The sequence below is a fragment of the Hyalella azteca genome, unplaced genomic scaffold (genome assembly GCF_000764305.2).
Source record: "Hyalella azteca isolate HAZT.00-mixed unplaced genomic scaffold, Hazt_2.0.2 contig15104, whole genome shotgun sequence".
Taxonomy (NCBI): domain Eukaryota; kingdom Metazoa; phylum Arthropoda; class Malacostraca; order Amphipoda; family Hyalellidae; genus Hyalella; species Hyalella azteca.
In genome coordinates, this window is record NW_025944967.1 from 19,489 (window position 1) to 43,775 (window position 24,287).

A 24,287-nucleotide genomic window follows, 5' to 3' on the forward strand; every position below is an offset into this window, starting at 1 on the left:
GCACGACACCTTACCAGCTCGGCTTAAGATGTGCGGGATTGAAGCCATAAAACCCAATCAGTGTAATAACTTGAAATTACTTGCATCTAATCCTAATGGGCCAAACGACACACTAAACTCACATCATAGCTGTATCACGCACAGGCTTCTTGCCGTGCAGGTTACGCCCGGCAAACTGGTGTGAAAAACTATCCATCTCTCGTCGACCCACATTTATACGTAGAAGTCTATTCGCTTACATAAAGTTAGTCTGTAAGCCATAGCGAACGCATCAAATTAAAAAGGAAGCTACGTTCATGCTACGCCATCAAAATTGCCTTACGAATTACTAGCGATTATTACGATAGCTATAGTTGTAGACTTGGATAACGAGGACGAAGAAAACAGCTATGGTCATTGAAGAAAATATACTCAAAGCTGGCGGAATGCCTGCTCGCCGCCGCGACGCTCAGTGAAACAAACGAGATGACGGTGCTTATTATGGTTTTTATTAACGGAAAAGCAGTCCATAAAAAGTATGTACTTTCATCTCGTTGACATAATTCTTTCCACAGCTTTGGAAGATGTTAGTGAGAATAACAAGGACTAATAAATTATTAATAAAAAGACTGACCATAATAGCAGGTACTTGACACAGTTTGGTGCCACGCGCACTTCAATAGGCGGCCCAAAATCAAAAGCTTTGTCGCCCAATCAAGGCATAAACACCGTACGTCTTAAATTTTCAACTAAGAAAAAAGTTACGATGAAACAAGGAACCAACACGGCATTACAACTCTAAAATTACAGTCACATTGACAAAATAAGCGTCCGTAGCATTCCCGGAACTGAAAAAAAAATTTTAATTGAGAGATGATTGATCTGCTTCTCATGCGGGATTTAATTTTAAAACGATAAGTAGTAATAGGATGAAACAGAGGCATCGTGTATCACACGAGCTGCCGCCTCGCGACTCGAAGCGATACACACGCACAACGAATTTCACCCAAGAGAATTTAAGGTTAGTGCAAAGATAAAAATCACCCAAAATCCATAGTGAGTTCTGACTTGAAGAATAAAACGAACAACTTTTAAAATGATTGGTGTTCACAAGGCGAGCATTAACGAAGCAATACTCTTCCAATGATTACACATAAAGCTCAAAATAGCATAAAAAACATGCGCGTACACAACACTCGATCGATTCTGTATAAGAGTAACTCTCAAGAAAAGTGGTTCTCTGGAATTATATCCAAAGAGAAAGAAGGAGAGTGCGACATAATATGCGCTAGACACGCTTGAAAAATCTATAGAATAAACTCTTGATTTCTCTCTCAAACGTCAACAAGCAGATAATGACTGCGAGGCTCCATCGTTCGAGCTCGACAAGGGGCACACTAACTCGCAATAAAATTTATAGGAAATAACAGTTATTATTAAGCACGGCACAAAATCAACACTCAACAACGTCCGGCGCATTACATCATCAACATTCTCTAAGCTCTGTTGCAGACCTGATCTGAACAGGGATTGCATTCATTTTAGATCACTGAGCTAGTCTCGCAATACGATAAGATATGGACGTAAGTCGTCATATTTAGACGGTAACATTGTTGAGCCGCGAGTCGAGAGAAAGCCTCGTGAAACACACGTCAATGAAGTCATCGGTTTAAGTTGTTTCTAAGCTTGCATGAAATAAGTATTCCAGACAACAAAGAGAAAAGAAAAATTTAGATTTTCACAAGCATAAAAATGTATTCGTGGTGTATCAGGAAGTAATGAGATTTTTTCAAAGAACAGACTTTTTTTCTAACACCTGGCTGGTATGCTACGAAAAAATTGAAAACCTTCAGCCCGGTTGGTCTTTGATGTGCTAGTTCCTGTATCGCATGTTTTCTCGATACAAAATAAAGTACTTAGAAAAATATTCTCAACAAATAATAATGTACATGGTAAAATAGTAAAAATATGCACGTCGTGAAATATCCAATTTAGGAAGAATCGTTGAGGTTTAGTCGGGTGATGAATAGGAATGAGAGGTCTTACCAATGCCTTTAGAGGTCTAAAAATTTGAAAAATTTTAAAATTAAAAAAAAGCCGGCCATGCCCGGTCTAGCGCAAATGAAGTTGACAGTGCTTTCAGGGGAACAAATTCGTTGTGGAAGATTATTTTTCCCAAACAAACAAAGTTGAAGGCGAGTCAATATGTTGCTCAGAAATTTTATGTTGAATCATAAACTAGGCACGAAAAAAAGAATTATTCTCATAGCTGTGTTCCTACTTCTCAATCAAAATTTTGATGTCGTAAATTAACTCCAAATTGGACTGCATGATTTTCGAGAGGTACAACGGAAACGCAACTTCATAGAAGCAGTAACAAATATACGACATCAATCAGAACACATTTAAAATCTCATAGACAAGAGGTGTAGTAACTCATTATTCCCAGATCACTTGACGTGCTGCTCACGTGACAAGACAGAAGCTCTACACGAGTTGTTTGTTATGAATGCAATAGACAGCATGTTATTCTAGCGTACACCATTTCCCAGGTGTCCAAATAGTCCGACGTTCAAAGCTAGATTACAATTAATCGAGATATTAAACAGGAACTAAACAAAAAAAGGTCTTCATGTACAAGAAGCATCAATCACGATCACCTTTAAGTAAACACTTCATTCACGTGTTGTTCACGAGTCGTCAACTGTATTCGAGGTTCAACAAAGTTAAGATTTTTGGTAGAAAGACCAACCCGTGGTCCACTCACTCGTGTCTTCTAAAGCATCGGAACTCGCGACCAAATGTAGTAAGCATCACAGCAATAATTAGACTAGACTACGCGTATATTAACAAAAACATATACTTATGACATAGCATATAAATGATTTCAAAGATAACATTTTCTGAACTGAGTTATCCTGCAGCAGGGGGCGACTATCAAAGAAACAGAACTTGTACTCCTGCTGATATAACAAAATATTTGCACGGACAGAGACAAAGTGTTAATATAATCAAGATAATTCAGCAGTATCAATGGAAGAAAAATAAAGTACAAACGTTAATCAATATAATAGGTAATAAATAAGAGTACGTATCACGCTAAATAAGCTGAGCTGCAATAGCAACATTTAACACCATAGCAACAAACCGATGATGAGCTCAAACGCTAGGGTGAGAGAGCGGCGTCGAGTCATGAAAGATGAGTGGATCCGAACTCACACGGCGGGAACACATAACAGCCAACCAACACAATCAGGATCAGAGAAGCAAACACTGCATTATAAACGGTGAATGACGCGATATACTAGGATGACAATGGCAGTAAATTCAAGGGACACTTTGTAAACATATAGGTGCTTTATCCTCCTCATTATTCTACACAAACAGAACTTAACAAACGCTGCGTTAGCTCAAGTGCAAATTTCTATGAAAACCAAGTTTCAAAAGTAAGCCTTGGCAATCACAGTTCTTGCATGCAAGCGCTATATTCAAACGATGGACAAATGGGACATAATTCAGACACACAGAGAAGCACTGCAACGCCAAGGAGAAAAACGAATTCCAATGACAAAAATGTTACTGCTAATGGCATTTCTATCGGGGATTATTTACGATAGACCTTGTGATATCGACGAGCAGCTCGTTGACGAGGCTCTAACACACCACCTGATAGGACAGTTTTCGCTTCCTCTTCTAGAAGTGCGGAGGAGACGTCGCGCTATATAAGCGCGCGATTACTATCAACTACTTGACTTATGTGCAGGATGGCCGCACTATTTTACGGGGTAAAGCGTTCCATATTGAGCAGAAGAGTTAGAGATACGCAGCCATCATGAGCCGTTGCACACTGTCTTCTCCATGTACTGTTGAAGCCGTAACATCTAAGTACCTATATATAATAATTATTTGGTAACAACGCGATCAACAAAAATTCACACTTTTAAAATACCCAGAATTGCACGAGGAGCTCATAAAGCTATCAGTGGTTCAGAAAAAGATCGTTTTGCCGCGAGCAACAGCAAACTTTAGTTTATATGATAATTGAAGCAAAAGGTAGCTCTCGTAGCCATGCACACAGCACGTATTCAGGCAGTGGCATATCTCACCAAGCACTCAGCACTGCATCACTCGCATTCCACACACTTGGCCGGACTCTGGCTAGTACCCTGAGCTGAGCGATAAGCAGCGCTAACTAAGCCACTTACGCCATCCATTTTTGTTTGATTGTGGTATAGAATATATTAAGACCTATAAACTCCAGTACAAACGCAGAAAATTCCACGCAAAATACAAACACACTTCTAGATATTTCGTTCACTAAAAACTGTCTCGAAAATGTCATAATAAATGTGAGAGCTCAATGTAAGCTGACACGTTATCAAAGATGATGAAGGCTGGAATATACCGGGAAAAATATTGCCAGACACGAGCTCGCATCACTGCCGTTCCTGTCGGAGAACTATTGTCTAGTCCCAACTGCCGGCGCCCCCTCCGTTGTTGTAGTCCCCGGGAGCAGCAGAGGGCCTGCAGTTACCAGTGGCGTAGGGCGGCGACTGGGGCATGCCACCCCCTTGAGGAGGAGGACCTTGCTGAGGCGGACTGCTCGCCTGACCATAACCACTCTGCTGGTGATCACCTCCTCCTCCTCCTCCTGCTGCTGCACCTCCCTGTTGGCTCATGTTGGCTCCTAGGAGGCCCCAGCCGGCCTGGCTCAACGCTGCCAACCATGGAGCGGCGGTCAAGGGGCCCATGTTCATATGACCACTGCCCACCCCTCCACTGCCGCCACCTACAACGTCAACACCACCGCTGCCGCTGCCTCCACTGTTACCAGCGTTTCCAAAGCCCAGAGAAGCGCCTAAGGCGGCTAAGTTAGGCATTTCTCTTCCACTACTTCCAACACCACCAGCCCAGCAACCACCGCCTCCTCCTCCTCCTCCTCCGCCACCCCAGCTTCCTTGAGAGTAGTTGCTGCCGCCGTAGGAGTTGCGGTCGTAGCGTCCACCTCCACCACTACCACGCCCGAACGGCCCGCTAGTTCTAGAGTCGTGCTTTGGGGCGGCGCTGGAGATGTGGACTGATGTGCCTCGGATGATGTGGTCCTCGCCACACAGCGCCTGAGCCACATGTGGATCCATGAACGTCACGAAGGCGAAAGCTCTGAAGGGCTTGGGGATGAAGACGTCCGTGACCTCACCGAAATTGTCGAAATAATCACGCAGGTCGGCAGCCGTGAGCTGCTCCGTGCAGCGCCCTACGAACACCTTGCTGCTCAGTGGCTGTCCACATCCATCCTGCTCAAATGATTGGCTCAGTGAATATGAAACCCGAATGAAAAATTCTCATCTAAGTACATTAACCTAATTAGAAAAATGACCATTTGAGTGCAAAATTACCTTTTGAGTTAGAAACACTGATTGAAAGTATCTATATACATATATGATTAAGCAACCCAGCATATGAAAATGAGTTAAAGAAATGCAGAAGGATACTAATTTTTAACCAAACAACCATAAATGATCTTACTTACAAATTTTGGCTGAGAATTCTTCTTTATTCTTTATAGACTTTAGAAAAATTCTTTATAGACTTTAATGCATTTTATGGCAATAAGAAGTAGGGCATAAATATTCATTAATTAATAAATTGAGTCTGGCATTTAGTGGATTGATTTGATAAAAAATTCATTCAGCAACAGCTTCAAAGTTTATAGTTTTAAATAATTTCAGAACCTCATTGAGCAGTGTTCACATATCATGTGCCAATTCCTTGGGTGAAATGTCATCCTAAAGATATTGATCAAGTACACTCCAGATGAGAAGAAGTAATAAAGTTTAAAAATAACAACATTACTAAGAAACTAGAGTATGAACAATAGCCATTTGCCTTGATAACACAGGTTAAAAAAGTGACAGACCTTAGAGTTAGGGATCTTAACATCACAAGTTCGCCCGTCAATGTTGTGTCGCTGGGCTAGCACCTGCTGCTGATGTTCATAGTTAGCAAATCTGATGAAACCAAAGCCTTTGCTCTGGCCAGTCTTCAGGTCCTTCTTTACCTTAGCGGTGAAAAGGAAATATTAGGAACAGTTGCAGCAACACAGCCAAATAGCAAGAACCTGTCATATTTTATGATATTTTCTGAAAAATGGAATAAGTCACTGAACTTATACAGGAGATTACCAAATCAAATGAGCATGTTATACATTCTTCGCTATTTAGACAAAAATCATTTGAAATGACAAATACTGTGAGATATTCTGATAATTGCAGGATGGAGGTAACATAGGAAATGCTTGCTTTCCACTTCAAAAAGTTAAAGCTGTACAGATGTTAAAAGCCGGCTTGAGTTAATGAAATAAGAAGAAGCATGTGAATGATTTTGAGGCACAAACTTTTTAACTTGAATGGTTCATGTGTTTGGTAGTGAATAGACCACACATGGTTTAACTAGTATAAGGTTACCCATGAGCAGCTCATTTATACGGATGTAGTGTGTTGTTTGCCTGTGCATCACTGATCTCAGTGAATCGCAATAATCACCAAAATGTGATCAAACCAGTCAACCAATCCGTCATGAGAATGATGGGATTGTCTGTGTTTCTTGATCTCAGTGATGTAACAAGAAAGCTGAACTGAAAGGTGGAAATCCTCAAGAATCAACCTTATATAGTTCGAGTATGAGACCACAGGTTTGCAAGCTGTACTCAGTACAGCATCATCAAGTCCATTTATTCCATTAAAAGTGAGTTGAGGAAGTATTGAAGTAAAAGTGAATGCTTTATGTAGTGTCTAAAATAATCTAAGAAAAAGTACCTGTGCCATCAGCACTTCTCCAAATGATTCAAAATATTCCCGGAGTTGTTGTTCGGTGGTCTTCCAAGGCAGGCCAAGCACAATGAGGTCAGAGCAGCGTTGGTAGCGATCCATCCTTCTACTCTTACACTGGATATCCACACGTTCTTCATGCTTCCGGTTATTCTCTGTAAAATGACTCAGTTTATTCACATAGAAAATGTTTTTAAGATTTATGGTAATAAAATGTGAAGGAGCTAAATGTATTCAAATAAGTTAAGCAACGAATAATGAGCTACCATTTTTTTAAATTTATTAAGTGCTGAATTATAGTTACAGATATCAGTCTAAAAAAAAGGAGGTCAAAAATTAATTTGACGTAAATCTTCAAAGATAATTATATATAGTCAGATGGGGTAAGACAGGACCGAAATCACTAACAAGCATGTAGCATCTATACCATGAATAAATAAAAAACCCTAAACCTATCACAAGGTGTAGTTATGCAATGGGCTTCTAAGCTACAACTCAGACTTTCTGCATACAACATAGTTTTCTGTACAGATTATCAAAAGTTGCTTATTACTTGAGGTTACATGCCTACATCCACAAAATTGCCCAAAAAAATTTTTGTCATTAGACAGAGCTTATTTCCCAAACAGGATTAACTATTTTGTGACCCTTCTTTACATAAGTTTTCTTTAAAAATTAACCAGAAATTCATTATTTGCAGAAGAGGGTTGAAACAAGCACTGAAATGACATGCAATGATTGCTCTAACATATTCTTCTATCAAATTAAATTCAGTGCAATTAGAATGCATGATATGGGCTGGTCCTTTCTTACCCCATGAAGGCTGCGATCCTGTCTTACCCCATTTGACTATACCTACATGAAGATATGAGAGAGCAAATCATTTGGTAGGGTAAATGCGGTATATTCCAACATCATGGGTAATTCCGACACTTCTCAACTTTTTTCCTTTATATTACACTTTTTCTTAGTTCCACGCATTCGTTGTTGGTTGAAATAGTGATGTCATACTCTTGCGCGCCATACTATTACCAAAACACTAAGTCTGGGCCTTCTGGCGGGAAAATGTTGAGATCCAAAGAAAGACAGTGCGCGTCACCCAGCGAGAGCATAGAAAAATGTGTCAAAGTTGATAGTTGACCTTGCTCTACCAAATAGTGATAAACTGTTTCTGTAGAAAGAATATTATGGTTTGAGACTTTTAAATAAGTCTGTGAATATATTAGGAATTCTTTAAGTATACTTGTATTTGCTGCGACCAAGTCGTAAATAAATTAATAGATGATCAAGTTAAGAGATGGTTATAGACACAAAAACTAATTCTGACACAGCTTGGAATTAGACACAGCTCATTCTAAGCTGTGTGCAAAAATTAAAATTTTCTCAATTAAAAGCTTAATAGCTCTTAATTAAAAGCCTAAATAAGTAGTGTTCAATATTCAATAGTGTTCTAATTCCAAGCTGTGTTGTATTCCAATACAGCTCACACAGCGATTGGAATTTGAACACAAGAGTGTCGAAATTACGAATTAGTAGAATTTGAAGCGCGGCTGGAATTAGTCTCAAAATGCTGAATTTAGTCACACACAGTGTCGCACTGTGTTGGAATATATGGCTTTGGTAGGTTTGCATTCTAAAGGCTTTCAAATAAATATGGCAACATTTTGTGACGTTTCATTGTTGCTGGCATGTAGTGCGGTGTTTGGAAAGTGACGTAAAGCAAACAGAACTTGAGTTGTGCGTACGGTGATTTTTTTATAGCCATTCATTTTTTGCTACGTCCTTAAAGTGTTGGAATATACCGCATTTACCCTATATACCAAACAAACTGAAATATATTAGAATCTTAAATAAATTATATCCCACAAATGCTGCATTACATGCCAATTCATCAACCAAAACAGGAATTGAGAGGGTATATATACACTTTAAACTCATGTTTATTTATATTAAACTCATGAAATAAAAATTATTACAAGTAACCATTTACAGGACTGGAACTTTTTTACTCATTACTAAAATCTCATTGCTGTAAAGTAACAAACTTTCACTGTTACTTTCACAACATCTTGAATCTCATGGCCTGATCATACATTTTGGTCAATAATAAGACATGAGGTAGCTAATTCTTTTGGCACTGGGCCACTGGCAGTCTGGCACTTGGCAGAAATCTTGCAGCTCAAAAAATAACAGGAAAGCTCTAGTGGCAGCTCAGAATGCAGATAGCTATATTCTAACCTGGAAGTCTTAAAATGTCTACAACTCTCACGCATAGTAGCATAGCAGACGCAAAGACTTCTTTGCTTTCCTTGTGAACTTGGGAAATAAGAAGATATAAATATACCTAGGGTAAACGCGGTATATTCTGACACATTAAGGACGCATCGAGAAATGAAAAACTATAAAAAAAACGTATGCGTTACGTAAGTTCTGTTGCCTAAAACAAAGCTTAATATAAAGGAAAAGCTGGAGAGGTGACAGAATTACCTACGATGTCGGAATATACCGCATTTACCCTACTCAAGTACGAACATCTTTATAATATTTAATACAGAATCACGAGACAACTGTGTATTTACTTGATATTACCTTCAACAAAGGTATAATTTTTGGGGAATACGCAGATGAAAACATTATTCCAGCCATCTTCAGGTATGTGGAACACTCCATCCAGGAGCCGAACTCCTCTGAAGGCAGAGGGATTAGAGGCACTTCGATACTTGATCCCACTGGCACCCGGGAACTGCGCCACCAAAGTTGACAGTAGCAATCCACCGTCAGCTTCAAGTGGTAACTCCATTGGTTCTTCGCTCTCATCCTCGCATACTTGAATGTAAGAACTCATTTTTGTTATCCTAAATAATTCACATGTATACAAGATTCATACGCGACCTACGCACTAACACCTACCACACACACACATTCACACTGACGATTGAACGTAAAATGGGGAAAAGTAAAAAAATTATCCCTAGGTTTAGAGGAAGATTTTTTCTAAAAACCAAATGGGATCTTGATTTGATTACATCTTTACGTACGTTTATTTTATTTCATTATTAGTTTTTCATCCATTAGACAACTCAGATGAGGTAAATGCGTTTGTTTGTCAGAACTTCATCTTGCTAATTGCTAAGTAACAGCCCATGTTGCCGAATATATGTAGTTTCTTGCTTACTGTTCAGTTTTTACCATCTCGAAATAAATAGATACTAAAATGTATTGAAATTGGTGCCAATATTACTCAGTTGAACAGAATTGCCTATTCAACATGAAATATTTATCTATAGCGCAATATTACCCTAGATCTGAAATTCCCCTGAAATAAATTCGTATCTGACGTGGTGCAAGAATGCAACCGATTGTGTATTTGTGTTGGTAGATAATTGGTATTTGGTAGTAGCCTGAAAGGCTGAACTGAGTGTAGCTGTGTAGGTACTCGGGAGTTCTGAGTACACGTTCAGGTACTGAGGCTGAAGTGGTCGGAACGATCATATCATGCATGTTCACAAATAAACCATTAATTTGCCAAGTTCAGGTGTGACAAGCACAAGTCACCTGGGCCTTTCCCAATCCAACTAAATCAGTAAATCTCGACCCAAATTGACGCCTGTGTTCATTTATTAAATTATTATATTAGGGTACAATCAAGAGTCAAGACGACTGACGACGTCATGATCATTATTGTTAAATCATTATATTTATAGCATGATTAAAAATGTTCAACTTAATAGAATTAAATACATAGATTTATTATACAAGTTTGACTCAATAAATTTGTTGAGGTACTAGTGCCACCAGCCACCTCCCACCTGCCACCAGGCTACATATTTTTGATAATCATAATGGAGGGCAAAGAACTCACTGTGTTGCCTGCCATTTTCCAACAAATGGCAGCTTTCAATTACAGCAAGGCAAAAGACATAGCGGTATGTATGTGAATCATGAATCAGAGTTTTGAAAATGTCTAAATTTCTGTGATTTTAACTTGTTTTTTCCTTTATTGATATGATATTAGGGTAAACGCGGTATATTCTGACATCGTAGGTAATTCCGGCGCGAGATAGCTTATCAGCTGAAGCGCTAGTAATCATAGGGTCACTAAACTAACTAACTCGTAGGTAATTCCGTCACCTCTCCAGCTTTTCCTTTATATTAAGCTTTGTTTTAGTTCCATGCGTTCATTGATGGTTGAAATGGTGACGTCATACATTTGCGTGTCGAAATACTGCAAAAACACTAGGTCTTGGCCATCTAGTGGCCAGACTGTAGAGCATGGCACAACATAGGTCGAGGACGCCGATTTCATGCACCAAAGACGCCGAGCAGGATGCCACTGGACGCCGGTCGCCAATTATGCTTCTCCATAAATCACGATTTACGATCGATATGGCCGATGCATTGATGGTTGAAATGGTGACGTCATACATTTGCGTGTCGAAATACTGCAAAAACACTAGGTCTTGGCCGTCTAGTGGGAAAATATTGAGATCCAAAGAGAGACAATGCATGCCACGTGGTGAGATCATCGAAAAATGTGTCAAATTTGACAGTTGACATGGCTCTACCAAATAGTGAATAACTTTTTATAGGAAGAATATTATGGTTTGAGACTTTTAAGTACACCTGTGAATATATTAGGAATCCTTTAAGTATACATGTATTCACTGATTTCAAGTCGTAAATAAATTAATAGATGATCAAGTTGAGATGTTGGATTTTGACACATGAAAACTAATTCCGACACAACTTGAATTGGACACACACAGATCGTTCAAAGCTTTGTACAAAAATTGAAATTTGCTTAATTAAAAGCCTAATAGCTGTTAATTAAAACGTAATTAAGTAGTGTTCAATATTCGTTAGTGTTCTAATTCAAAGCCGTGTTGTATCCCAATACAGCTCAGCTCACACAGCAAACGGAATTCAAACACGTGGATGTCGGCAATACATATCAGTTAAATTTGAAGCGCTGACGCAATACGACTCACCACGTGTCGGATGTTGCCACACAAAGTGACGGAATATAGGGATTTGGTAGGTTTCCATTTTTAAGGCTTTTTAATACATATGGCAACATTTTGTGACGTTTCATCGTTGCTGACGCGTAGTGAAGTGTTTTGAGAGTCATGTGAAGGCAACAGAACTTGCGTAACGCATAGTACGGTTTTTTTTATAGTTTTTCATTTTTTTATGCGTCCTTAATGTGTCGGAATATACCGCGTTTACCGTACCATGCATATCCACACATTAGGTACTGTATTATTGATGTGATATTAGTACCTACTGACTACTGTCTTGTCTCCAGTCTCCATCCCATGGACCAGTGGACATGCCATTGAGCATTGACAACAACTGCTCGTCCACTGCAATATTCATATCTGCAGGCTGCAGCCATATGGCATATAGCATTTCTTTTATATCTGTAAGCTTACTGGATGGCATGTAATTTTGCACCATTTAATTGGGTCAAGTGAATTCACAATTTCACTATAACAAAAAAAGATTGTAAAGAACATACCTGAAATAGAAAGGAATATTTTAGTGACAAGTGATTGATAAGAAAAATGTTGAAGGTTATGCCACTATTTTTTAGTTTTGAAATATTTCAATTGGTTTTGCTGCTATAACATTTTTATGCCATGGTGGAGGATTGTCCCAATATACTCTGCAGTCTGCAATCCTGCATGTGTTTTAGCTATTACTACTTATTGCCCCATTAGATAGTACACCATTCAGCTGCTTGTTCTATCAAGCTGCTCTATCTAGTACTGGTATCCACTTGGAAGAATATATTTTTTTATAATATTAATTTCTTAATAACCTATAATATTCATACATCAAATCTGTATCAAATATATTTAAGCAAATATATACATTAAATGAAGGCTGCTACACTTTGCACAAAGTTTAAATGCAAATAATGCAATTTTATCTGGAATCAATGTTGAATAACCTAGTTTTAGGTTTAAACTTAGGTTGCTGTATTAAATAATCATTCAGATTCCATGTATAGGAAAGGAGGATGTACTTAATTTAGGTCTAGCATTAAAGGCTTTTCTAGGTCTAGGATTCTAGTCTTGTAACTCTTGTTGTAGTCTATCCTACATACTGGAGGGATTTGCATTGTGCAACTACTCTAAGAAGATTTGATCTTCTAATTTAAACTAAATCTGCAGCGGCGAAAAGAGATCATGTCAGATTTATAGGAAATCTATCTGAAGAATGAAGGAGGCAAAAAATAAATTTTTTGTACTCTTAATAGTAGTGCAAAACTTATCTGGTTATTGCCTTAAAAACATATTTTAAAAACCTTAATTGTAGTGTAAACATAATGTTTTTGAGCATGGTTTTGGTCTAGTCAGGAGTTTATATTTCAACAAACACCTGCACATGTTGTCTCCTCTAGCCTTGGCTATTTTCTCTACTCTTAAGCATGATTACAAATCCTTCTAACAAATCAAGAACAGCAGAACACGTATGCTGTCTGCCATCAATCATGACTTTTATATGATCACTATTGTGCAGGAAAAAGAGCGCAGTGCTGTGTGCAGCTCTGCATCAATTATCTCCTTATGGCCTCAGTTCCTGTCTTGTCTCGCTCAACTTGCTGCTGTGGAGAAACTCTACATGAATCTGAGTCTACTGAATATTAAGGGCTTCCTCAGAAGGGAGGTGAGAACTGTTCACAATTATGGGCTTGCACACTTGAGTTTTATCAATTTTATAATTATGTAATATGCCATAGTCAGTTTTGCTGAGGTTTGTTGCATTTTTCTAATTGTTTTATTTATTACTATTTAAAAAAAATATTATTGGGCTTAGCTGTGAAAACTGAAACATTTTATTTTAAATTGCTTTTCAGTGATTCTATACAACGTGTTAAAATCCCTCAAGTTTCAATGAAGTGATGGTTCCGTCATGCTTTTGCTCAGAACAGCTTGCGTGCATCATATGAAGGACTACTGTCTGATCTCTCTGAGCTGGAAACGGGAGCATCCAATACAATGTCAGCATCTCTCCACCAGCCTGCAGGTCTGCATAATTAAATGGTCCTTTTATTTGGGCAGTGGCACCATTGTGACCCTGATCATATTGGTTTGTTATGAAATAACATACTACCGTACTCATCAAATGACTTGATTAACAACAAGCGTACCAATACTCCTATTGCAAGATAGTGCAATTCTTAACTGATGTTACTCCTCACTTAATAATCTTCTTTGGTAGGTAGCCTGTGGCTTGAGGAAAACCAGGTTGTAGGATAAGGCAAACTGTAAAGTTTTATTTCAGCTGCCTATGATCTTTAAATCAATTTAGTCAAATTTTTTATTTAATTTTTATGGAAAACTATAGAAATCTTTCTGGTGACCAGTGGATGCCAGCAATTGACTCTGGCCAATTACCTTTTTGTATATCAGCATCTGTTGTGCTACATAACTGGTGACTGATTAACACATAATTTGCTTCACAGTGATTTATGACTTCACAATGATTCCTACAGATTTATAAATAACTGCCCTTAGGTAGTTTTTTTTTTAAATAAAAGTTATATTGAAGGACTCCAAAGAGGTTGAGGTTATGAAACTTTATACCAGTTATACTGCAAAGTTAGCTATTTGTATTCATGACCTCATTTCTGAATCAGCTTCAACTGTTTCTATGCAATTATTTGACATGTATCATAAATGCATCAGCAGGCTTGGTAATGGCAAAAACTTCCATCTATTTTGGATTTTTTTTAAATATCAGAATATATGGCAAAAAGGAAGAATCTTATTCTGATACGGTCTCTCAATTCTTCATCCGTGACATTCCTATCCTCTGTAAACATGAAGCTGGATTGTATTAGCTTACAACCATTTAATTCCTCAGATGCAGCAGCAACAGGAGACGAGCCACCGCCCTCTGCTCGGTCTGCTGGAGATGGACTGCGGGAGCTCATCTGGAGCCTCAGCGCTGAGTTGCGCTCTTTCATCACCGCCAGGCTGTGCCTTATCAAATTGTAAAGCATGTTGATATTGATAAAAATATAGAAGTATTGGCTTGGGTTAGGTTATGTCTCTCCAATCTTGGTTGTTGTAACCAATCAGCCACCCTGAGCTTACATCAAATTACACCATAGCTTTTACATTACACCCTAGCTTTTCATCAAATTTAAGAAGCAATGTAAAATTATTTCATTTAGCATTCGGTTCATGTTAGTTTCAATTATTAGAGTGTGGCAAGTTTATAGGAACTTGTCTAGCAATCATGAGTGACAGACATGGCTTGTTTTTAATTGTCATTTTGCAGTACGTACTTTGTGTGTGAAAAAAATTTCATTTGTATTTGCCAAAAAGAATATAACTGAAACATTCAGCTCAAAAATTTTCAACTTCCAAATACCAAATATAAAATAAGGCTAATTATTAAAGGGACTATGGTTTATTGTCAAAATTGGGCTGCATTTAGCGAAAGAAATTATTCTTCAGTCCCTTCTACCTAGATTTTAATGACTGGGCAGGGAAGATACAATACTTTGTTCACCTCCTATTAAATTAATAAGTATCAGTAATCCATTGATGTACCAGCTGCGTTGATGAGGTGACCTTGACTGAAAATTAAGAATCTGAACCATTATCTGCCTGTTATATCAGGAGCAATTTAATTTAGCTCAAGTAATCTCTAACCTCCCTCTGCTGCAATGAGAATCATTACAAAATATTAGAATATCAACTTTTATCCCACTGTTATGTAAGAACTACTCGTGTTATCTCTTACAGCTACGAGAAATGCTACAACCACAGTTGCAGCGGCGACAACAACACTCTTGACTATGGCGACCTGGCCTCCAGCATCGCTGACATCTCCTACACCTGCCCTGATGGCTGCCGTCAACCTCTGCTTGCTGCCCTGCACGCCAACCTCAAGTCAGATGCCAGGCAAACTTTAGTGCCACTAATTGCTTCATGAAATGATGCTAACCTCAAGTCAGATGTCAGGCAAACTTTTGTGCCACCAATTGCTTCATGAAATGATGTCAACCTCAAGTCAGATGCCAGGCAAACTTTAGTGCCACCAATTGCTTCATGAAATGATACCAACTTTAGGTCATCAGTTCCTCTAACTATAGTGCAACCGATTGCGCCATGAAACTATTTTAATCACTAGAAGGATATTCAATTGCTTGTAGTAATCAATATACATGTCTGATACATTCACGTGGTTCTCTTCTATTATGTGACAGCCAGGATTCTTCATTGTGTTTGGTTCTTTCTCTAAGTCAATTATTCTTATATTCAAAATCTTCTCAAAAGGTATTGGATAAAATATTCTCGATTAGATGGGGGCTTTGAGGTTTTTAAGTTTAATGTGGCTAAATTTATTTAGTTAGATTACCGCACTAGGCTCAGCACAATACAGGGCAACAGTCTCCGATGGAACAGCCGTTGGTAATGCTTCACTTACGTTTGTGTTGAACTTCATTTTTTTTTTTTATCTGTTATGAGCAATTAAATTACTTACAGCTCGTCGTTGGTTGGATCTTAATTTATGATTTCTTTTCAAGTTAAAGTTTTTTTTGATAAATTATTTTGATTGATATTGCCAAATGACTTAGGGCCAAAAAGTGTTAAAATGTTCGTTTACACAGTTTATGGGTTAATTTATTACTGATCAAGCCTAATTTAACACTTTTTATTTCAGCAAAAAAATTTTCCTCAATGACCGACAATGCAGCAAGCTTTTGTGGACTTTTTACTTGTTTATATTATGTATTAATGCTGCTGCTGCAGGCACGAGTGCGAGGTGCTGCATAGTGTGCTGCAAGGCCTGTGCAGCATTCATGTCCTGATAATGCTGCTGCAGGCACGAGTGCGAGGTGCTGCAGAGCGTGCTGCAGGGCCTGTGCAGCATTCAGCACCACAGCTTCTTGTCCGCATTGCTGCACTTGGATGCCGCGCACGACGCGCTCGTCAACTGGCAGAAGCTCATCACCAGCAAGGAGGTCCGTGTGGATGACAGGGGCTGAGAATATGTGAACTTTGTCTTTGCGCTGGACTAAAATTTTGTTGATATTATTCATTGTTAAGACTTTGCTTGAGGAGGACCTCTTTGTCTAGAAGTGGCTAGAAAACTATATTCTGCATTCTTAAATGTTTCCTTTTTATGTCTAAGTTTTAGAGCTAAGTTTTCATTTCATTAGGGTTGATTTTCACCCCGCGTATTTTGGGTGAATTTTTAATGGAGAATCGGAACTGTGATTTAGTGTGGAGTGGTTTAGAGCCCAGTTTCTGATTATGCCTAATTAATATGATGCTCTAGACGATCTTGCTATTTCATGGTTCATTTTACCCAATGAAGATAGACATGACATTCATATGAACGTCTTAATTTTATCTCAAGATACTAATTAGACTCATCTGATGGGAAACTTATGCTATAGAGTTGGGTTTGGACAAGAAGCCTCTCTATTGATAGTAATTACAATTAAACTCGTGATTGATTGTTCATTTCTGCTCTTATATGATGTAACTAGGAGTTTCAATGTATATTTCGGCTCAAAAGGATAAAAATTGCATCAAAAATTTTGCAACTGAGTTTTGTTTGTAATTCAGAGCAAGAAGTACAGCTTTGGGTCGTCTTTGCTGAAGACCCAGACGGTGCCCCCGCTGTTCAGCTGGCTGTGGCAGGTGCGCTCCGCTGCTACAGCCAAGTTCTCCCTGTACTTCTACAACAGCCTTGCGCCGCAGACAACCCTAGGCGAGATGAAGAACTTGCTTGCCAAGCAGCCCGTCGACTACGTCGCTAAGTGAGCACTTGCTTCTTATTTAATGTTCGATAATATATCCATGCTGATGCCATGACAATATATTACTCTTGACAATATCTCAATTAAATTTATTATTTCAATTATATTATATTCAAATCACTGTCTCATCCGATCCGCACAATATATAAGCGCCCGTCGACTACGTCGCTAAGTGAGCACTTGATTCTTATTTAATGTTCGATGATATATCCATGCCGATGCCATGACCAAATGTATCTCTTACCAATATCTTTATTAAATTTGTTAACAAATTATATTCAAATCACTGTCTCATCCGATATGCACTATATATAAGCGCCCGTCGACTACGTCGCTAAGTGAGCACTCTCATCGCATTTTATGCTCGATAATATTTCAATTCTGAGGCGTGTGCGAATGGGTGCATATCGGTAGAGACACTGATTACGTTGGAAGATTATTCTTTGAATACAAAAAAAAATTATCTTCTAAAAATAGTGCGGAAATGGTGAAATAGCTAATTTATGTAAGATTTTAAGTGACCATATCCTGTTTCTAGTGCAGTTTAGTAACGGTGTGCAATAAAAAAATGCATATTTCCTTATAGATACTGGACAAAGCTATGGAATTTTTGCCCATTCTTGCTTCTAAGGTAATCGAAAATGAATCTTATGATACCTTTATTTGTTTTTCACCTGGACAGCCGCTCAACTGAGAATTGTATGTGATTTTGTGAACAGAACTAGGAAATTTTGTTTGCAGACCAAATTTCATATCGTATCGAGATTTTTTTTTTACCTGTAAAAATAGACTACGTGTCTAAAAAATTGCCTTCTTTATTTCTTTACTCAACAAGAGTAGGTACCTATGTGTGTATTTTTTGCCTATTTCTAAGTTCCTTTCAAAGTGATTATGTTGTTTTAGGCAGGTCCTTTGGTCAGTCATGCAATTCAACATGGGACATCCAACGACTGTCTTTCATTCAACTACTTGATAGTAAATTCTCCTTATCATGCATATCATCAGAAAAAATATCTATTTTATAATTTTATTTCGATGAATAATAATCTGGCACATGCCTAATAGCAACACCGTAATACATAGCGAGTTGACAGTTATTAAAGTAACTCGCGTGCAGACTTGTGAGCTTCCAGCGTCGAGTTGACGCGACGAGCGTGTGTCTCGTCCTCGAGACCTCAGGTCTACCAGACTACCAGGGCCCAGGCTACCACCTCCGACCCTCCACCCCTCCAGGGGCCTGCCCTCCCCCGCCCACCTCCTACCACGCCTCCGACGACGTCTCCAAACCACACCGAACTTTTGAGAGCATCTTCTCCAGCCCCGTCACCGCTGCTGGGGGCAACACGGTGAGATCTCCAGTCCCGTCACCGCTGCTGGGGGCAACACGGTGAGATCTCCAGTCCCGTCACCGCTGCTGGGGGCAACACGGTGAGATCTNCATCCAGACCACTCACATCCAGACCACTCACATCCAGACCACTCACATCCAGACCACTTACATCCAGACCACTCACATCCAGACCACTCAAAAGACCGCAGGTAAGTGACAGGCACCCTCCAAGCCTGCCTTTACTTCCATGCTGGAAATATAAACAATATGAAAGTTTTGCGCGACATACTTCATGCTTTGTGAAGTGCAGTGTTGGTATGTGTGAAGTTTTCTTTCATTATATATTCAAGGTTTCTAAAATTGTGAGGATTTGATCTTTTTATCCAGTTTAACGTGTTGTGTTTCCTTATAATTACTGAAACTTTTTACAACGACTGCTCTTCGATTGCGTTTTCTTGTATTTTTGCTCTTCTGAAGCACTGAGAGGTTTTGTGTTCCGAAAGCTGCAGGGTCTGCCTTTGACGGCGGTAGTGAGGTGACGGTAAGATTACTTGTGAAATCTTGTGGAGTTAAGGTTTTTTGTAAACATGACTCCCTTGTCCGGGCCTGTCAGCTGCCGCATCAGCTGAGGCACCGCATATAGGCCTATAGTGATCGTTCGTAAGCTGATTGCGTTGTTTGACTATTGATTCGATAACACTAGATTTACAAAAGGCACTTGTGGGCGTTTCAGTTCATAATTTTATTCACGAAGTAAGTTAACAAGGTTTATACAGTTGGTACAAATTGGTATAACTGAAATTCATCTAGGATTAAAGTTTCTTGATTAAATAGTTCGTAACACTGGACACGTAAAAGGTTAGCGGATCATGGATGCTATAGAAAATCTCCTGTATTCGACGCCACGTGTCTCTTCATACTCACTCTCCGGCTATCCTCCCTACAACCAACAGTTTCCGTTTCCTAATTTGAGAACACAAAACAAGTCCAGATATTCCAGCTTAATGAACCATGTGGAAATGTTTTTTCCAACACCTTCTCTTCCTGTCTTTAATGGTTGTCATATGCTCCTGGCTTCTGACTTGCTGGTTTTTCACTTGTCAGCTTCTCTCGGAACTTAATTCTTGATGGCTCCAATATAATATCATTCTTTTTGCGGACTAAATATGTCCGGGAACCAACTATTGAATAGAATTTTTGATTGATATTTCCATAGACAGGTTTTAATTTGGAAACATGTTGATAATCGTAATCTGTGCGCAGGATAGTGAGTGGTGGACGAGTTTACTGGCCGTGCTGAGCAGAGACGCCGAGCAGCTGCCGCCTGCTAAAGACGATGTCTGCCAGGTCTACCATCACCAGGTATTAATATTGAGGGTATTGCCATATTCAACCGGTATTGCCACCTGGTATTGCCATATACAAACACCCGGCATTGCCATGTACACCAGATATTGCCATATTCACCCGGCATTGCCATGTACACCAGATATTGCCATATACACCCGGCATTGCCATGTGCACCAGGTATTGCCATGTACACCAGGTATTGCCATGTACACCAGGTATTGCCATATTCACCCGGTATTGTCACCAGATTTTTGCCATATTCACCCGGCACTGCCACCTGGTATTGCCATATACACTCGCCACAGAGGCGTCGTTGTATGCGCCTTCACAGGTACGCGCATATGTACCCGTCTTCTTAAACGGGCTTTAGACTTCCTCCCCCCTGCCCCCCTGTATTGAAAAATCACACCTCGCTCTACCTTATTGCATGTAGTGAGGTCTCTATTCTCCTTCCCCATATCAAGTAATCAAGTCATGCCTCCTCTCCCCTAATGCAGGTATGAGGGGGTTTCTCTACTCCTCCTACTAAGACCAAGTAATCAAGTCATGCCTCCTCTCCCCTAATGCAGGTATGAGGGGGTTGCTTTACTCCTCCTACTAAGACCAAGTAATCAAGTCATGCCTCCTCTCCCCTAATGCAGGTATGAGGGGGTTGCTTTACTCCTCCTACTAAGACCAAGTAATCAAGTCATGCCTCCTCTCCCCTAATGCAGGTATGAGGGGGTTGCTTTACTCCTCCTACTAAGACCAAGTAATCAAGTCATGCCTCCTCTCCCCTCATGCAGGTATGAGGGGGTTGCTTTACTCCTCCTACTAAGACCAAGTAATCAAGTCATGCCTCCTCTCCCCTAATGCAGGTATGAGGGGATTGCTTTACTCCTCCTACTAAGACCAAGTAATCAAGTCATGCCTCCTCTCCCCTAATGCAGGTAGGAGGGAGTGTCTCTAATCCTCCTAAGACCAAGTAATCAAGTGATGCCTCCTCTCCCCTAATGCAGGTTGGAGGGAGTGTCTCTAATCCTCCTAAGACCAAGTAATCAAGTGATGCCTCCTCCCCTGCAGAGCGGCTACACGCACTACCTTCGCGCCGTGGAGCCGCTGGTGACGGTGGCCGTGAGCTATGATTGCCACCGCGTCGAGCGCGACGGCGTTCCTGTCAGGACCTTCCTGAGCGACCTCTGCCTGCAGCTCAACTTCACGTCGCTCTTCGCCACACTCAAGCCGAGATAGTCGTCCATTGCTGCTTCAAGTGATGAATAACGGCCGTAGTTTTGTCTTGTAGCAATGACTTGTGTTTTTCTATCGTCTTGGTGTGGGAGAGATCGTTTTCATATGTTAAATGTCCCACAAAATTCTGGAAGTCAAATAATTTTGTTGTATTTTCTTATCAGGCTGTAGAATGTTTTGCAATTATACGAGCCAATGATTTATAGAACTCTCCTAACAATGCTACATGCTAGCCAGTTCCTAGATATAATACAAAAGCTTTCGTACATAACAAGTTGGGACATTACAAGGTAATGTCCCAGAGTATTGAATTCGCGGCTTCTGCACAACAGAATGTATGAATTAATATCTCGGATTTTTGTCTTAGTTACGTATAGAATTGAAATTGTTACGCTGCTATGAAACCTCAAGTCTTCCGAAGCTTCTCATACTTGAACAAGACCTGCGACCATTGATATCTCTTAATAATCTCCCCGTTTTTTGGACAATGCAGAGAAATTCAAGGTTACAAATTCGTCATCAATGTACCGCCACTTCAACCCGTTTCCTAATTGCGTCCTGGTGGTCAACTAGTGTCAAGGGGTCAACTAGTGTGCCCCAGTGTAGCACCTAATTCCCAGTGGTTCCCAGGTGATCAACATATCCTATTTAAGATGATTCGTTCATCTGACCAGAATAAATAATCTTTTCGATGATGCTCGTGTTTTTATAACCTCGTCTCCCAATGATTTTCTATTATGCAAGAGATGGTAAATATATTAGTCAACGTTTAACAGGATAATTCTTTATATTTATTACTTTAGTTTTTCTAGTTATAGGTTATGAAAGCCATTATTATTATTATTATTATTATTATTTTTATACGTTTCAATTATATTATGGAAATGTTAATCATTCTCACTTTGCGCTTGTATGTTATTGTGATGTTATACTGTCACCTTTTCGTTTATATTTGCATCCCACCTCTCATAATTGTGCCACGAGAAAGTTCACTAATCAATTAGTAAAATAGTTAGGAAAAACAAACTCCAATTATATTTTACATCTTGATTACATACGGCGCTTTCCTACGCATTGGTTGCATCCTGACAATCAGAACTGCCTGTAAGTTTTTCTCGTAAGAATGCCAGTTACGTCAGGTATGCGAGAGTTGCAGCTCTCGTGTATGCCTTGTCATTAATTAATTCAGCTCTATACCCAAATGGAAGGCCAAACCTATCTTCATGGGATAGTTGGGGATAAATAATGAATACGTAGTTACTCATCTCTCTACACTGACTTAACATCAGCAACGCCTCAGATAACGTAAGACTAAGTATACGGTCTTGATAGTGGTTTACAGCGTTGTCAGCGTCCGTTAGACCGTTAGACGTGTCGCCGATTCTCAACATCGTAAAACATTCGCAGCCGGTTGCGGTCTCGAACACGCAACTTACTGCTTCAATTTCGCTGTGCTTAATTGTAATCATTGGGCCACCCTGATAGCGGACTTCAATTTCGTCCATTGGGAAATTCAATTTGCAATTATCAATATTTACCGAATAAATATTCGGTATGCGGATGACATACCCATATTTAAATTCTATCGAAGAATCTATGGATGAAGTAGTTTCTTCAATTTTCTGCCTGACCTGAGAACTGAAATGACTAGTTGGTGCGTGTAAAGAATATTGATAACGTTAAACTCAATTCCAATATTGGTTCTCAGCCAACTGTTAAGTGCTTATTGCTCCGAGCGTCAGTGCAGCTGACGATACTATCGAATACGTTAGGAAGATCACGAAATGTACTAGCCTTTGACTTTCAAAATAGACTGGCATATTGACCACCGGGTGATTGCTAAGCAATCATTTGTACGACTGAAGATTGGCTTGGCGCTAACCGACATTTGTGAGAGGCATGGCCAGTAGCTCGACAGCGACGTCGTTGTTAGGACGAAGTTTTTCTTCAAAAACTTGTAGTAAGTATAGCAATTTTTTGTACGTCTAAACAGCCTCAATAATAGAGAATAGAAATTGTTTTTAGGGACGCACGTTCAACTCAAGCTGTAGAAGTTTGCTATTAGGACAATATTATACCAAATTTAATTCTTTTAATAATAGCTAATAACCACATCGCATATCCTTAATTGTGATCGCTACCGTATTGATATTGATATTTTTATTATTATCTATCTAACTTGTGATCCGGCCACAAACTATTTAATGGGAAGTTTCAGTCGTTCTGGCATTATTACTTGTTTCATATTTAATAGGTATTTCAAGTCGGTCGTATATTTTTACATGTTTTTTTATTTAATTGTTATTTTCATTCGGTGGTATATTATTACATGTTTATATTCATAGATATTTTAATTAGTCTGATATCATTACATATTTTAAGCAAATAGGTGGAAACGGACCTATTCTGAGTCAGTTTCCTAATTTTGTAAATTACGGCCAAATAAATTATGGCAATAACTTTCATCACATGATCAAGGTTTAAAAAAAAACATAGTGCGATTTTCTATTGTTGATGCTAATTTTTCTTTTTTCATTCCTCAGCTATTGTGTGTAGCTTCTAATTTTTAAAATAAAACTACGCCATTTTTCACAATCCCCCAGTTTCACAATTAACTTACTTACATAGCTAAGGCTGGTTTCATAGCATCTAATTTTTAGAATAAAACTAAATAGTACGCCATTTTTCACAATCCCCCAGTTTCACAATTAACTTACTTACATAACTAAAGCTGGTTTCATAGCATCTAATTTTTAGAATAAAACTAAATAGTACGCCATTTTTC

At 39.1% G+C, this 24,287-nt stretch overlaps 2 protein-coding genes across 3 annotated transcripts; one reads left to right on the plus strand and one right to left on the minus strand.

Annotated features, from left to right (window-relative positions):
- Nucleotides 1–392: 392 nt before the first annotated feature.
- On the minus strand, nucleotides 393–9,727 carry LOC108680694 (TAR DNA-binding protein 43). The gene is made up of 4 exons (XM_018169583.2): nucleotides 9,396–9,727; nucleotides 6,795–6,961; nucleotides 5,897–6,037; nucleotides 393–5,273 (listed from the first exon to the last, which is right to left on the minus strand). The coding sequence occupies exons 1-4, from the start codon at nucleotides 9,649–9,651 to the stop codon at nucleotides 4,446–4,448; spliced, it is 1,392 nt and encodes a 463-aa protein (XP_018025072.1). The 5' UTR covers nucleotides 9,652–9,727; the 3' UTR covers nucleotides 393–4,445.
- Nucleotides 9,728–10,194: 467 nt separating this feature from the next.
- LOC108680733 (KICSTOR subunit 2) lies at nucleotides 10,195–22,197 on the plus strand. Of its 2 annotated transcripts, none has more exons than XM_018169634.1 (10): nucleotides 10,195–10,267; nucleotides 13,332–13,478; nucleotides 13,739–13,838; nucleotides 14,679–14,808; nucleotides 15,569–15,715; nucleotides 16,653–16,791; nucleotides 17,402–17,595; nucleotides 18,713–18,941; nucleotides 20,189–20,287; nucleotides 21,338–22,197. In XM_018169634.1, exons 2-10 carry the CDS (start codon nucleotides 13,434–13,436, stop codon nucleotides 21,503–21,505), a joined length of 1,251 nt encoding a protein of 416 aa, XP_018025123.1. In that variant the 5' UTR covers nucleotides 10,195–10,267; nucleotides 13,332–13,433; the 3' UTR covers nucleotides 21,506–22,197. The 2 variants fall into 2 exon arrangements, with proteins under 2 accessions (XP_018025123.1, XP_018025116.1); XM_018169627.2 differs by lacking the exon at nucleotides 10,195–10,267 and adding an exon at nucleotides 10,277–10,732.
- Nucleotides 22,198–24,287: the final 2,090 nt, after the last annotated feature.

What these genes read in the sequence shown, in the direction of transcription:
- LOC108680733 (XM_018169627.2), top strand. Translation starts at nt 10,649, where the DNA reads ATGGAGGGCAAAGAACTCACTGTGTTGCCTGCCATTTTCCAACAAATG. An exon ending in GCCCTGCACGCCAACCTCAA is followed by an intron (nt 15,716 to 16,652) that starts GTCAGATGCCAG and finishes ATGCTGCTGCAG; the next exon opens with GCACGAGTGCGAGGTGCTGC. An exon ending in AGCTCATCACCAGCAAGGAG is followed by an intron (nt 16,792 to 17,401) that starts GTCCGTGTGGAT and finishes TTTGTAATTCAG; the next exon opens with AGCAAGAAGTACAGCTTTGG.
- LOC108680694 (XM_018169583.2), bottom strand. Translation starts at nt 9,651, where the DNA reads ATGAGTTCTTACATTCAAGTATGCGAGGATGAGAGCGAAGAACCAATG. An exon ending in AAATTATACCTTTGTTGAAG is followed by an intron (nt 6,962 to 9,395) that starts GTAATATCAAGT and finishes GTCATTTTACAG; the next exon opens with AGAATAACCGGAAGCATGAA. An exon ending in GAGAAGTGCTGATGGCACAG is followed by an intron (nt 6,038 to 6,794) that starts GTACTTTTTCTT and finishes TTCACCGCTAAG; the next exon opens with GTAAAGAAGGACCTGAAGAC.